This window comes from Stegodyphus dumicola, chromosome 5, assembly GCF_044657685.1.
Source record: "Stegodyphus dumicola isolate Sdum_Otavi_A_Nest chromosome 5, ASM4465768v1".
Lineage (NCBI taxonomy): Eukaryota > Metazoa > Arthropoda > Arachnida > Araneae > Eresidae > Stegodyphus > Stegodyphus dumicola.
The window spans coordinates 16730994-16746882 of NC_140772.1; the positions used below are offsets into that span (position 1 = coordinate 16730994).

At 35.4% G+C, this 15889-nt stretch overlaps 1 protein-coding gene across 3 annotated transcripts in view; it reads right to left on the minus strand.

Annotated features, from left to right (window-relative positions):
* Positions 1 to 3583: 3583 nt before the first annotated feature.
* LOC118197066 (sodium-independent sulfate anion transporter-like) overlaps positions 3584 to 15889 on the minus strand; it is an 85458-nt gene continuing 73152 nt past the window's right edge. For all 3 annotated transcript variants that reach the window (XM_035368547.2, XM_035368546.2, XM_035368549.2), the window contains one exon: positions 3584 to 9565. In XM_035368547.2, the coding sequence (XP_035224438.1) occupies positions 9405 to 9565 (161 nt within the window). In that variant the 3' untranslated portion in view covers positions 3584 to 9404. The remainder of the gene's footprint in view (positions 9566 to 15889) is intronic.

The following is a 15889-nucleotide window of genomic DNA, read 5'->3' on the forward strand; positions in this document are numbered from 1 at the left end:
CTCCAAAGTTGCTGTGAAGTAACAGTACACTAGCTGTGCCTTAAGGATATTGGTAATAATATATTGTTTCCTGTTTGCTTTCAAGCATATCAGCAGTGAGTATAATGGATGCAGGACTAAAGTGAAATTGCTCGTCTGGATGTGGCTGCCAAAAATTATACAGTCAAAAGTCGTTAATTCGGACACCCATAATTCGGAATGATCTATAATCCGGACCTCAAAACTAAAAACTTTCTGCGCATGCGCCGCGTTGAAACATGCGCATAGGCGTTTACGCGTGCGCGTAAGACCTTTTACGACTGTGCACATGAGTGTGCGCAAGTGCAGAATACGTTTTTGCGTGCGCGTTTTATGTATAATGGACGTATAAGCTAAAATTATCTAATTATCTATTTCAGTTAATGTTGATGATTGCGTTGTTCCTTAATTTTCGAATTGGATCCGGCTTATTATTTTTTGCAGACTGTAAGAGCAATTTTATAAAAGTAAGCTTAAACTTTCGATTGTATCAAATAGAATTTTCGATATATATTTGTTAATATGTAAAGGATCTAAAGCGAAAGTATGTTTTGAAATCCGAAATCTGTTTATCAATTTCACGCTGCTCGGCAGGGGGGAACGCCGTGGCGGGCGCGTAATGAATTGGAAGTTGATCTGTCCGCACTATCCTTATCTTCAGCGCAGATGTTTTTATTTTATTTGGCTTATAATTCCTTACCAAATGTAGTATTTCATCTCGATATGCTCCGTCTTTGATATGATTTAAAACAAGTTCCTCGTCATTATAATTCGCTTCCGATAGCGAAGAAAAGTGACAGAGGTTATTGAAAACGAAAAAATTTCGATTGACAAATTAGTCGGTGTTCTCGACACAGCAATTATAGGACTTGAACAGCGCAACTTTGTAACTGAACAAGAAATTATGTCTGTTTAATAGAATTAAAGAGAAAGTATTATCACATGAAACGAAGCAAAACTTAAACAACTTACATTGAAAGAAATGTTTAATAAATAATGTTTAATAAATATAATTATAATAATAAATTAATAATAATATGTAATAATGTTTAATAAAAACAAATAAATATTAAGCTTTTTCTTTTTGCAAATTTTGATACCCTTTAGATCATAATTGTTCTTTATTTCATAAATTATGGTTTCATATTTTTAATTTTAGAATTTCTGCATGCCATCTTACGAGATTTAAACGGATGATTTATAATCCGGAGTCGCCGAAGTACCGACGAGTCCGAATTAACGACTTTTGACTGTATAATAATTGCCTCTTTAGTTTATTTAATATTTAAACAGAATAATTTTTTTATATAATATAATTAAACTCTTCATTCTCATTCTGTCATCTCATTTATAAAAATACCCATTTATAAGGCCTTATAAAATTTTGAAACAAAAATTAGGGTGAATCTGAAGAGCAAAACTTTAGGGGATGATAGAAAGCAGCTATGAGAGCAATATTCATTATGTATGGTCAGAACGCAAATGGTGAGAAGTTGAATGGTAGTTTTCCACGGTCACATTTAAAGAATTAACACAAGAATGAGAGGAGATAGTTCAAAAAACATTAACAGAACATGCTCATAGAAATTGCTCAAACAGCCTTCTGCCAGCTATAATGCATGCTTTACACCTGTGGGATAGGGACTGTAGCACAGGCATTTTCCGAATGTCTGCAACAGTGATCCTGGCAACTAGATTTATATCGGTTTCAATGGAGCACTCTTAGGTTAGGCTTTTCATATGGCCCTGCAGGAAAAATGTGTAAACACGAAAGATCCAGTGATCAAATGCTGTTCGTTGCGAGGGCTGCCCCTTTTTATGCCATTTATTTATAACTAGCCACTATGCGGCCAGCCTTTGTCTGGTTTTTAAATGTAACGGAAAAATGCCTAAAGGAAACACCAAACATTAAGTTTAAAAACTGCACAGAATTTTACTTTGCAGAACATCCTTATCCAAAAAAACCCACAAATTTCAATAAAAATGTATTACCGTAATTTCCGGAAGAAAGGCCGCATCAGCGTAAACGCCGCACTCGAGACAAATGGCGGGAAAAAAATTTAAATTACACAGAAACGCCGCAATAGATTAAATTGCGTGTGACATCGTCGTGGGCCGTATAGATGCAAAAACTCAACCTAAGTCCTGATATATGACATACCAGTTAAGAAAAATGCATGAAATGAAACCATAACTCAAAAATAAATTAAAGGTAAGAAATGTATAGCTTCTGTGCCGTTTAGAGACATTTTCAAAAATTTTCCGCTCCCTTCTTACTTAAAAACTGTTCAACAAGTACTTGTACCCAAACTAATGGGATCTGTATTTGGCAGAATGCCAAGAAATATCCATTCATGGTGAAGGGGAAATACATCAGAGTTCGTTATTGCGAGGCAGGTGGAGTCGTGTCCGCCTTTGAAAAAAATTGAAGAAAAGGCAGGGGTGGGGAGAGGATGGGTCCTGGAAGATTCAGCAAATGGCAGAGGAGAGAGACTATTCAAACTGATGAGAATGTTGATTTGAAAGGGGAAAGAATGTTATTGTTCTGAGATCTCGTTTAGGGTGAATAAGGCATGTAGGTCCGTTCAAGGGAAAGAATGTAAACAAAATAACATTCGCAAAAAGCAACTGCGTGGTCTTTTGTGTGGGAACAGCACCAGTCTATGCACAATGACAAGGCCATCCAAACTATGTACAATGACCATCATAGGAAATATTTTATTTTTAGTGCACCTAAACGCCGCATGGGTAGAAACGCCACATCCGCTGAAAATTTAAGTTTTAAACACGTAAACGCAGTGGCGTTTCTTCCGGAAATTATGGTACATATAAAAAATTACAATGAAATATGCAATATCCCTTAATACAAATATTAATTATTCTAATAAATAAATTAACCAACTTCCCATTGCCTTGTCTCAACAAACATCCAGTATCCACGAGAAACATTAAATTTAAAAACTGCACAGAATTATCGCCCTCATTTTCTGAGTGGCAACAGTTTCAGAGTTGCCGATATCATATCAGTAACAATGGCAACAGTGATATAACAGCAACAATGGCTGCATGCCATTGTTGCTCTAGGATTATCGATTTGATGCGATTTTCACAAAAAACATAAAATAAATAAATCACTTCAAGGTGCACTGGGTCTTGTCTAGATGCACTTACGTACCAAATTTCATAGCTATTAGCTCACGTGCAGCATAAACGAAAGACACACACGCAAGACAGACTTTTATATATATAGAAAGATGCCACCTAGTGGCTCAATGTTTGCGTTCCGACCATACATTCTATGATGAGTATGGCTCGTACAGCTGCCTTCTATCACCTAACATTTCTCCCTAAAATTCAGACACTTATTCAGATTCACCTAGTATGGTAAAAACGGTGGCTTATTTTTGAATAAACATGATATGTAGAAACCAGATTTTATGTAATATTTAATTTATTTCAGTCTTTTTAATTTTTATGAGATTTTTCTTAAATAAAAATATCTAATGCAATAAATTGCAAGATTCCCTACAGAAGGTAAAATATCAATAATACATTAAAACTAATCCATGATATCAATGCATTTATTTAACCATTCACATAAATGAAATATCTGATGTGGACACCACGATTTCCTTGTACGCCTTATTAAATTAAATATATATATATTTTTGCTACACTTCATTTAAACTTATTTCCTCAAATTCCATTAGTGATATACTGGGTCATATAAAAAGTCTCTGTGTTTTTGCCACTAGATGGTGTTGATGCCTGTACATCCGGCAACACTCACCCGATTGTCTCAAATGAACATGTGCTTAAAAGGTGACATTCAGCTTCCAATGTTTGTGAAAATAGTTTTCTAATTTGTTGCTTGTGTAGAAAGTTATATTGATTTGAAAATGAGTGAAATATCTGAAGAAATACGTTATGTGATGCTTTTTTACTATAAACAAAAGGTAAAAAAGCTGCAAAACATGCCAAAAAATTTGGGAAGTGCTATGAATTTATGAATATGCTGTGAGTGAATGAAGGAATCAGTAGTGGTTTACTCGATTCCATTACAGAAATTTCAATATCAAAGATGCACCTCGCTCCACTGAAAAAGTCGATGAAATTTTGCAACTGGTGGAGCAAAACCAGCACATAAGCTGTCAGGAAATAGCAGAGGCACTAAAAATCAACCACATGACAGTTTGGAATTATTTGAAAAGAGCAGGTTACAAAAAGAAGCTTAATGCTTGGGTGCCATATAAACTGCAACCTGGCGAAACCATCAATTTGGCCCTGTGCATCGTTTGAATGAAGCAATACAGAACGAGTGACCAGAATTAGCCAAAAGAAAGGGAGTTGTGTTCCATCATGGCAATGCGCGGCCACACACATCTTTGATGACATAGAACAAATTGATGGAACTTGGTCAGGAAGTTTTGATGCATCCACCATATAGCTCCAATTCTGAACCGCCAGACTATCATTTTCTTCGGGCTCTGCAAAACTTTCTTGATGGTAAAAAATTGATCGACCAAAGAGGCACTGAAAATCACTTGCCCAAATTTTTCGAGGATAAACCACAGAAGTTCTACACCAGTGGAATTATGAAGCTACCCGAAAAATGGCAAAAGATCATAGATAATAATCATCAATATGTAATTGATTAAAACTGATTTTCAATAAAGAAAGTTTTTGTTCAAAAATGTACCAGAAAAGCACAAAAACTTTTTATATGACCCAATACTTCTCATTCAATCAATTCAGTTCTCATTTTGCATCAAGGTTTTTTACTACTAAAATTATTACCACTAGTATGTATTTTTAGTCATTAAACACTAAAAAATATAGAAAAACCTAAAACAAATACCAAACAGAGTTAAAAACAGTTATTTTTTTTCTGTTTTAATTAAGTTTAATTAAGTGTTTAATTAAGTTTCTGTTTCAAAACAAGCAATTTGACCAATGGGCAAGGAGACCAAATTTTCAATGCCGAAAACGAAAAGTTAACTTTTTGTCCCATGGGGTGAAAAGACACTGAAAATTATGCATTAACTGAATTCACGATTCCACTAAGAGTTTCAAATTTAAACAAATGGCAGCCTCGTTAGCTCAGCGCCATTAAACTTAACCTAAATTAACCTAAATTGTTGATAATTCTAGAAATATTGCATGCAGATTAACTAAAGGCATAAAGACCTATCTGGAACATAAGAACAACATAATTTAACCATTTCTAAAGCAAAACATGCACAATATACCAACATATAAGAATAAGACTGAGCTCAACGAACCAGGTAAGAGACAAGTTTGGTGCGGCCGATAGCAATGAAAAGGGAGAGGCATAATTAAATGTTATATCAGTCCCATAGACAACATTTAAATGTTCTAAACCAGCTTGTTGTGTTATGTGAGATACATACATATGCATATACAGACATCATGAATAAATCTCTTCTGAATTAAATTTAAAAATTTTAAATCCATTCTACAATTCATTTTGGAAAACAGAGTCCTCTGTTCTGTCTGTATATCCAGAGGTCATGCATAAAATCATTCAAATGGATTCAAAACAAAAGCATTTTCAGAATATAAATCTTTAGAAATATTTTAAAATATTATCAGGATGACAAATATTTGTTTAAAAAGCATGATGAAAGATATGAAAACCATGTATATTTCAGGAAAAGCAGAATGAGAAGAAATGAATTGTTATAAATTTGCAGAAAAAAAAATTCAGGTTTGGAATCATTTCTCTAATCTTCAAATAAAATTGGTCAATAATCACTGTCCCAGTCTGATGTAATATTAATAAACCATTTAAAGTTTAAAATAAAAATACAGCTCAAGAAATAAAGATGTCAAATGAGCAACTGCTTTTGAAAGTATAAATGAAACTCATGAGTAATGCAATATTAACTTGAAAATTGATTTACGCTACATATAGCGTGTTAAAAAACATTTTACGGTCATCAATACAAATATCTATACTACATTATACTCCAGAAAAAAGTAAATTATATTTCAGCATAAGACCTTTGTACATATACATATATGACTATGGTAATAAAGTATGAAATTATCAAAACATATATAAGCCTCTGATGCAGGCCTTCCATAAGCAAAGCTGGTGTATACACTGACTACCAATAAGTATTTGGACACCTGGTGATACAAACGAAAAACTAACTTTATTCAAAATCAATAGTTGGTAGAGCCTCTACGAGAGGTAATTACAGTGTGGACCCTCCGGGGCATACTTTCCACAAGTCTTTGTATGACAGCTAGTGGTATTTTCTTCCACTCGGCTTGGAAAAGACATAGAAGTTCCTTCACCGATTTTGCATGGTTAATGCACCCCTGAATTCGGCGATGCAACTCGTCCCAGAGGTTCTTGATAGGATTCAGGTCTGGACTCTCGGCAGGACAGTCCATTCGATGAACTCCATTGGCACCATACCAAGCCTTGGTTAACGTCGAAACATGACAACTGGCATTGTCGTCCTGAAAGTAACAGGGGTCCAACCCGTAAAACTGCCACAACGTAGGAAGCACATTGTCATCCAAAATAGTGCAGTAGGCATCGGAGTTGAGCTTACCATGAATGGGGACCAAGGGTCCCAGCCCATACCAGGAGAAACACCCCCAGACCATAATTCCACCTCCGCCGAACTTGACTGTTGGAAAAATGTATTCTGGCAGGCGACGTTCTCCAGGTAGACGCCAGACCCAGACCCTGCCATCCGAACGGTAAAGGGTGAACCTTGATTCGTCACTCCAAAGAACCTTTTTCCACTGATCTACGGTCCAATTTCAATGTGCTTTGCACCACACTAATCCCTTCGCGCCGAGTGTCACATATATGTGCCAGCAACGAACACACTTATTTACCGGCCGACACGCAGGCGTGCCAGAGCATTGTTGCGTTTACTACCAACCGTCGCGTATTTGTGCCAGTACCTTGGAACGTTTTTCAAACTATAATTTCTGCCACAAGATGGCACTGTATGTCCATATGGTTTCAGATACATGTACATTAGATCTATTCGAAATGAGAGAAGCATGACTCACATACACGTGTTTTTGATTATATAAACAAACGGGGAACTAAATGTTTCCGAATGGCGTGATTCATGACGATTCTTTAAATCGCACTTTATTCGCACGTGGTAGTTGTTTATTGTAAGTAGAACTTTTATATGCGCTAAAGCGTTGAGTATTTCGGTTTACAGTTCAGTTTTTAGAAAATAATTTGATCTTGTTAGACGTGAATTCTTTCTGTTATTACCGTTTCAATGTTGAAGCGTCGAAAATGTTTAACAGAGCATGAAATAGCAGAAATGATGCAAAATATTTCAGATATTGATTCTGAAAAATTAACTGAAAGACATTTTCCAAAACTTTGTTCAGAAGAGACTGATAAGAGAATGAGACGACGATACTTCGTTTGTTCACATTCCCGGAAAAATCCTCCAAAAGGGCAAATGAGTTATTACGAGTTCAAGGAATGTAACGTAGGACTGTGTGTAAATCCCTGTTTTAAAATTTTTCATATCAAAAGAGAATTTTAAGTAATATATTTAGTTTTCAGATGTATAATGTTAAAAGTCATAAAATGGTGAGTAATTAAAATAAAATGTGGAAAATAGGCATTTAAACAAGAAATAAGGTAATTAAAGTATATATATAAAAATATTTATAAAGCATAAGCCGTTTAAATACTCTATAGAGCATTATTAAACAATGCGTTGATACTTTGGAAATTTCATGGATTTAGGCTTAGTAGCAAAAAAGCCCCCGGCCCTGGAGAGACGCTCGCAGAAGACACTGCCGGCCTCCGCGATAAGCGCGCGTTTTCGCTACCCGGCTCGAACGGTTTAACTGAGCAGCGTGGTTGGACTTTGTAATCAAAGGCTTATGGACAGCAGCACGACCATGAAAACCAAGCAGATGTGCTTCTTTATGGATGGTATTCATTGAAACAATACTCCCAGATGCCTGTTGAAACTCCTCACGGATAAGGGCCATCGGTTGGGTGCAGTTCTTCCGAATTTCTCTGGACAGCACTCGTCGGTCTCTATCTCCCAGTTTCGTTGGTCTGCCAACGCGGGGCACATTTCGACAATCACCACTCACCTTCCACTTCTTAATCACATAGGCCACTGTCGATTTTGTGTACTTCAGATCTCTAGATATGTCCCTTAAGGATCGGCCACATTTGTGATACCCGATAATTATACCTTTCTCGAAATCAGAGAGCTCCGAATTGCGAGGCATTTTGCATGCAACTAAAGCCGATGCTGTTTCCTACACGATATATACCGGCAGAGTCCGCGATGTACCTTAAGACCGCAGATATCGTGATTTGCATAGGTGTCCAAATACTTATTGGTAGTCAGTGTATAAGCCTCTGATAAGGGGATTAAACATATGTCATGTAACTTAAAACAGAGGAATTAGATTGAACGATTTAAATTATGGCAAATCACTACAGGGCTATCTTCCTAATACCTACAAAATGAATTTAAATAAAATATTTTAAATTTGATATGTTGGATTATTTAAATTATGGCAAGTTACTACAGGGCTGTTTTCCTAATATTTACAAAATGAATTTAAACAACATATTTTAAATTTTATAATTCTGGCATTAAATTATGGATAGTCAGATATAGTATTAGTTAATGTGTATTTTTAATACATGCCATGAAAATGTACTTCAATGCTCATTTGTTCTTTATTTAGAAAAAACAGGCAAGTTTCATACATAGCTGCTTATTGAACACACTTCTAGGCATATAAAGAGAACTATAATTGACAAAAATCACAATTACACATATTTTTGTACATAAAACAAAATAACCAACTTAGAGTAGTCTCAATAAAATCATCGCAACTAATTCTTTAACCATTCTTGTAATACATTTAGTTGCTTTATGTTAAAATCAATTCAAAATAGATAACTGCAATTTAACTACTGTTAAATTTTAGTAGTTTAAGTAGTACTTGTTACAAACTATTGATAATGTGACTATAAATAGAGAGGAAGAAATATTTCTCAGTAACTTTTTCACAGCATTATGAAGTTGTAAGACGACAATTTTTATAACAATCAGGATCTGAATGGATAAAAATCATTCCACAAATTTAATACAACAAATGAAACAAAATTCACACAATTTTACAAATATATAAAAAATATAAATAAATATTTAAACATATATCTCTGTAATACTGAAATATTTTCAGTTCCTTAAGGTGTCAGTTTAAACAATGTAAGTATTTCAACAATAAACTAGGAAAATTTAAACAGATCATGGAATCCATACATTCCACTGTTAAAATGTTACAATAAATATGTAATATAAATGCATTTAAAAATATTACATTCCAGTATTTTAGCATGAAACAACATTTGAATCTGCATGTAAGTTTTGTTTAAAGTCATTATCTTTTGAAATTGTACAATGTACATCATTACTTGATACAGATTTTGCTAATAATGTTTCGGCACTTGCAATTTCAACAGATTCATTTTCAGGAGAACTATCTTCATTATCTGAAATAAAATTTTAAGTTAGATAAAGAACTTTGCTAAACTTCCTATTAAGAAGCAAAACTCAGCTGAGTGTATATTAACATACTTCTTGATTTCAGATATAAGTAACATACTTGCTTTCAAATTACTAGAATTTTGATAACAAAATTCCTGGTTTGGCTCTTATTTAATACTGCATGCAACTAATATTATGAATGGAATATTTAAGCAATAGGACAGAATTCACAAGGAAAAAAAAAAAAAAAAAAGTCATGGCTCTGGTCAACTTTACAAAAAAAATTATTTTAAAAAGTGCCAGTTTTTCCCTTTTCTATTCCCCCCCCCCTTTTTGGTGCTTTTAATGGATTTTGATTTAACACTTGTGACAAAGTTAGCCTGGAAGCAAATGGAAAAATACAAATGATATACATCATGAAATATATTCAGCAAATATGTTTCAGCAGAAAAGTTTCACTCACTAGAAATCATTTAAAAAACTATTAATAGTTATACTTATTTTATATAAATATTGTTAAGAATTTGGTATTTAAAAAGCTAATGTTAGTTCAATTATAAATTAAATGGTTTTATTTCTCGCACAGTGCAGTGCGTGACGAATACTAAAAGAAAGCTAAGCCGGAAAATTGAAAATACAAGAGCACGTGCATTAAATAAATAAATATCTCATTTTGATTTCGAGAAAGTGCTGGAAAATTCTAGCACATGATTTTAAAATCTTATAAAAGGAGGAAAACATCTCAGTTTGTAGGAGTTGCTTAGTTTGTTGTTGTTTAGAAAACTACTGTTGTTGATTGTAGCGAATTCGCGGATTAGCGTTCTTTAGCTGTTTTGAATTACGTTCTATTGGACATTTGAGTAGTTAAAAGAAAACTACTGTGAGATATTGTAATACTGCATGATAATTTGAGAAAATGTAAGCATTTTTGTCGTGATAATAATAAATTTTTGTTCATTTTTCATCGGACTTGTGCATTCATTTCATAACGAACCCGTACGCACGCAACAATTTTTGGTGTCAGAAGTAGGATTTGAATGCCAATAACAAGAGCGATGGAAGAACAATTGAGACAGCTCATTAGTGCTTTTGCTACATTCCAAGAAAAGATGGAAGCTGGCCAAGCATCATTTAAGGAAGAAATGAAATTGGGCTAGGAATCCATTAAGGACGAAATGAAAGCCGTTCAAGCTGGTCAAGAAGAAATGAAAAAAGAAATTACTTGCATAATAGAAAATAAATTTGAAGCTATGGAAGGCAGAATTGTCGCAGTTGAAAATAAAGTTGGACATATTGAAGAAAGAGTTTCTTCGGTGAAAGAAGAAATAGAAGAAAGAGTTTCTTCTGTAAAAGAACAAATTGATGAGAGAGTTTCTGCAGTTGCCAAAGAAATGGATACTTTAAAGAAATTTGTAGCGTCGGCAGGGAGCAGGAGTGATGATTTTAAATTCTTACCAATGCCTGCTCGTCCACCTCTGAAGCTATCCACATACGATGGGAAGACCTCCTGGCAGGTGTATAAGACACAATTTTCTATCGTGGCGGATGCGAATGGATGGGATTCCCAAGCTAAGGCCTGTCATCTCGCCGCTTCTCTAAGAGCCGACGCAGCGGATATCCTTCAGACTCTTCCCGAAAACAAAAGGTTAGATTTCGAAGCTCTGTCCAGCGCCTTGGAGTTGCGCTTTGGGGAGAAGTGTTTAAAAGACTACAGCAGGCTCCAATTAAAATCTTGTCAACAGAAGCCCACTGAATCACTCCAGGAACTCGCCACGGATGTTGAAAGGCTGTCCCACCTCGCCTTTTCGGAGTGCCCGACAGAAACTAGAGAAATCCTGTCGCTGCAATATTTCATCGACGGCATCCGGGATCCTGAAATACAGAAAGCTCTTCGAATGGCAGATGTAAAGGACATAAAAAGCGCTCTGTTGTACGCCATGAAGTTCGAGGCAGCCCAGCAAGCAACTAGTAGAGATTGCTACCCAGTTAGAGCTGTGCGAGTCCATGAGCCAGTGGATCAACTGATGGCTCGTTTAGATGATTTAGCCAGACAAGTCGACGCTTTGATACGGAGTAGGAGGGAGAAGAAAGTGGCTCTAAGGTGTTGGAGATGTGGTAGTGAAGGTCACCTAAGACGGAATTGCAGAACACGCCAGGGTACGGAATATAAAGCAGATGATTTTACCAGACAAGTCAGTGGCTTGAGACGGAACATAAGTGAAAAGAAACTAATTCTAAAATGCTGGAACTGCGGAGTTGAAGGCCACATACGAAGAAATTGCAGAACATCCCGAGGTACGGAAAATAAGACCATTTCCCAGCAACGACGCAGTAAACAAATTAGTGACCATATCGAGGAACGGAGGTTGTCAGATAATGAAAAACCTTGTTTTAAAGTGCTTAAAATTTATACAGTGAGTGGCAACAGTAACGGAATGTCCATTAATGGGAATATCGATGGAGTTCCTTGCGATATGATCATTGACACAGGAGCTAATGTTACCATCACTAGGAAAGATTTAGCTGAACAGTTTAAAGATAAACTTATTTGGATGCCATCCTGTGTTACCCTTCAGACTGCGTCTGGTGATAAGATCGACATAACTGGGAAGTTAAACGTAAACATCACGTTTGGAAGTGCCGCCTACCATCACACGGCTTTTGTGGCGGATATCACAGATCCATGCATACTCGGATTGGACTTTTTAAGGAAATAAAATTTTTCCTTAGACTTCAAAAACAACAAATAGCTTTCAGCATCTGGTGACATGACTATCCATCCTCAGAAGAGATCCTCACTTGGAAATGTTGACGCCTTGTCTGAAAGACCCAGCTCGGGAAGCCGCCGAAATCATGCTAGGGTCGAAAAGAAACGCAAGACTACCAGCTATTCTCCATCTCAGAAGCTCTTCGGTCGAGACCTTCGTCTGCCTTGTGACCGCCTGTTTGCTCGCCGTACGGATGCGCCTTCATCGCCTGAGGAACACATCCAAAATGTCCAGGCCCGGTTTGAGGAGATGCACCGTTCTGCACGAAAGCGAGTCAACTTGGCGACGGAGAAAGTGAAGACCAGATACGACACGCAAGCTACTAGACATAGATCCAACAAAGGAACAAGGTGTGGTTGTGGAACCCGATTCAACGAAAAGGACTGAGTCCTAAATTACAGTCACCTTCGGATGATCCGTATACAGTGCTGAACAGACTAAATGACGTCATGGTTCGGATTCGTAAGTCTTCGAACTCTAAACCTAAAGTCGTTCATTACGACAGGTTAGCTCATTACTATGGCCATAGTACATAATGTAAATAATTGTAAATAGTATAAGACCATGGTCCATTTTGTTTTTAAATGTGTATTTGATTTGTATTTGATAGCATTTGATTTGTTTTATGTATTGCATTTATTGTTCATGTTGTTTATTATTGTAATGTAATGCTTATTAATGCATTTATGCCACAGTTGTAAGTTTAGCTTCCTGTCCAGGGATTGTACTGCCCGGGACGTGCAGTCCTTGGGAAGGAGGCAGTGTTACGAATTTGGTATTTAAAAAGCTAATGTTAGTTCAATTATAAATTAAATGGTTTTATTTCTCACGCAGTGCAGCGCGTGACGAATATTAAAAGAAAGCTAAGCCGGAAAATTGAAAATACAAAAGCGCGTGCATTAAATAAATAAATATCTCTTTTTGATTTCGAGAAAGTACTGGAAAATTCTAGCGCGTGATTTTAAAATCTTATAAAAGGAGGAAAACATCTCAGTTTGTAGGAGTTGCTTAGTTTGTTGTTGTTTAGAAAACTACTGTTGTTGATTGTAGCGAATTCGCGGATTAGCGTTCTTTAGCTGTTTTGAATTACGTTCTATTGGACATTTGAGTAGTTAAAAGAAAACTACTGTGAGATATTGTAATACTGCATGATAATTTGAGAAAATGTAAGCATTTTTGTTGTGATAATAATAAATTTTTGTTCATTTTTCATCGGACTTGAGCATTCATTTCATAACGAACCCGTACGCACGCAACAATATTATTTTGAGATTACAAACCGAGTCTACAGATAAACATCTTTACTTCATTCCTTGCAGCAATGGCGCAAGAGAATTATTTAAGTTTAATTTAATTTTACTATTTATTCTTATGAAACAATTTTACTTCATTTGTTATAGTGGCAACTTCACTTCCTTTCTCATTTTGCAACTTTTCTCAGAAATGATATAATAACCAGATGTTTTTTGGCTTGATTTTTCCAGACATAAAATTAGTGAAAGCGAGAAGAAAATTTCCTCATAGGAAAATAAATCTTTGGGCATCATTATATACTGCTGTAACTCTTTGAGACCATTTGATTATATTGTTTTTCTATATTGCTGTAATGTTATGGAATTATTTATTTATTTATTTGTTGCATTTTGGGTAATAATTTTAGGATGCATTGTTGTGGATACAAGTGCTCATGCTTTGTATAGAACTGTAGAGTTTTTGATTCTGAAACCAACAATGCTTAACTTACATAAGCAGTTCAAATAAAACCTTAGATATGTGCAAAAACTCTCTTGGCTGGGTCTTGTTGAGACTTTTTGTTGCCAACTTGATTTGTTACCAACTTGGTGGTTTTTAAGAAGTTTTGGGAAAACGCATTCTCAAAGCTTTCAGACGTTCAATAACACCACATAAATATTGCTATGATAAACAGAAATCTATACATTTATAGCGCTGAGGTACGCATGGGTAACACATACCTAAGAGAGTATCAATAGCAATAATTAGAAAAACAGCAATCTTAATTAAGACAGACATATAGCAATTAATAGTTAATGAGAAAAACTCATAAAGTTGGATACATTATAATGGCTTAAGAAAGATACCGGCTCCAACACAGACACAGGTGCCGAGGTTCATTTATCTAGTGAAACACAGATTGCCAGAGAAAAACTCATCCCTCTCCATCAGCCTATAAAGTTGCCATACAGGTTTACTGTCTTTCGCCAATTGGCAGTTTTCTATACTATTTTGAGTTCATATTGCCTGTTTGATGATGCCACAGCACAGATGAGTAACTATGCAAGGTAAAGATTGTCTTTTACTCTCCCACCATGACTTTGCTGCTCAAACCTATTTGCTTACCAGCAGGGCAACACTCTGCCACATACAACCAATCCCAACAATTTTCCCAACAATGTCTTAGATTTGTTAATATTCTCGGCTAGCCTGCTAGGTTTCCACCTATTAAACATGTTTGAAATATAACAGACAGGCAAATTCAGCTATGTACAAATATATACCAACTAACTAACCAGTTGCCCCATCTGTGGCATAATCTACTGCAGAGGGACATTGCCAACTTAATAGATTCCATGCCCAACCGAGTATCAGTTTGTATAGCTACCAGGAGTAGTTTTACAACCTACTGATTTTCACATTCTTTGTATTGCTACTCATAAATAAAATGCTTTTTTCACCCCAATATTAGATCATTTGTTTACCTACTTGAACACTACTGCCAAGTTTCGTAGCTGTGGCTCAATTCTTTCTGGGTGCATATATTTTTTTTGCAACAGTATATATATAATTAATAATATATGTGTATATAATGCAATTTATGTATTATAATTAAATTAATAATTAGTGCATAAACTTAGTAATCTATGTATTAAAATAAAACCAAATTAAATAAAAATGTTAACTGATTAAGCATTTATTGGTTGAATCTTCATAAAAAGTTCTAATTCATATCAAATAAAATTTAATGAGAAAAATTACGCTGAAAATCTATGGAAGTGGGGATATGGAATTTGCAAAATTTAAATTTTATCAATTCAATAAATTTCATTTACTGCAGGTAACATTTTCCTTGGTAATAGCTATAAAATAAAAACTGCAGGGACACTAGCAAATGCAATGGAAAAAAAACCGAAGTCTCCCGGTAAAACCGGCAGGTTGGCAATTATGAGAAAAAATCAAAACAAATACTGCTGAGAAGAGAAAGGAAACAGCAACAGATGCTACTGAAATGAAGTTGGAAATTAAAAACTCCAAAGAAGCGACCAGAATTAAAGAATATTATCAGTCCTCTCTTAAGATGAAGAACTGAGGCAAAAGCGAAAATTGCCTCTAATGTTATCATAAACATGAAAGAAAGCATTAGCATTGCCAAACGGGATATTGTGAATGAGAAAAAAGCCAACTTGAAGAAAAACTTGAGAAAGAGATGGGGACTGCAAATCAAGAAACCACGAATGTCACTGAAGAAATTCCTGCTGTTAACAAGAGAAAAATACTAAGATTAGAGAAGAAATTTCTGGAAGCAGTTCCATCAGTTAACAACAT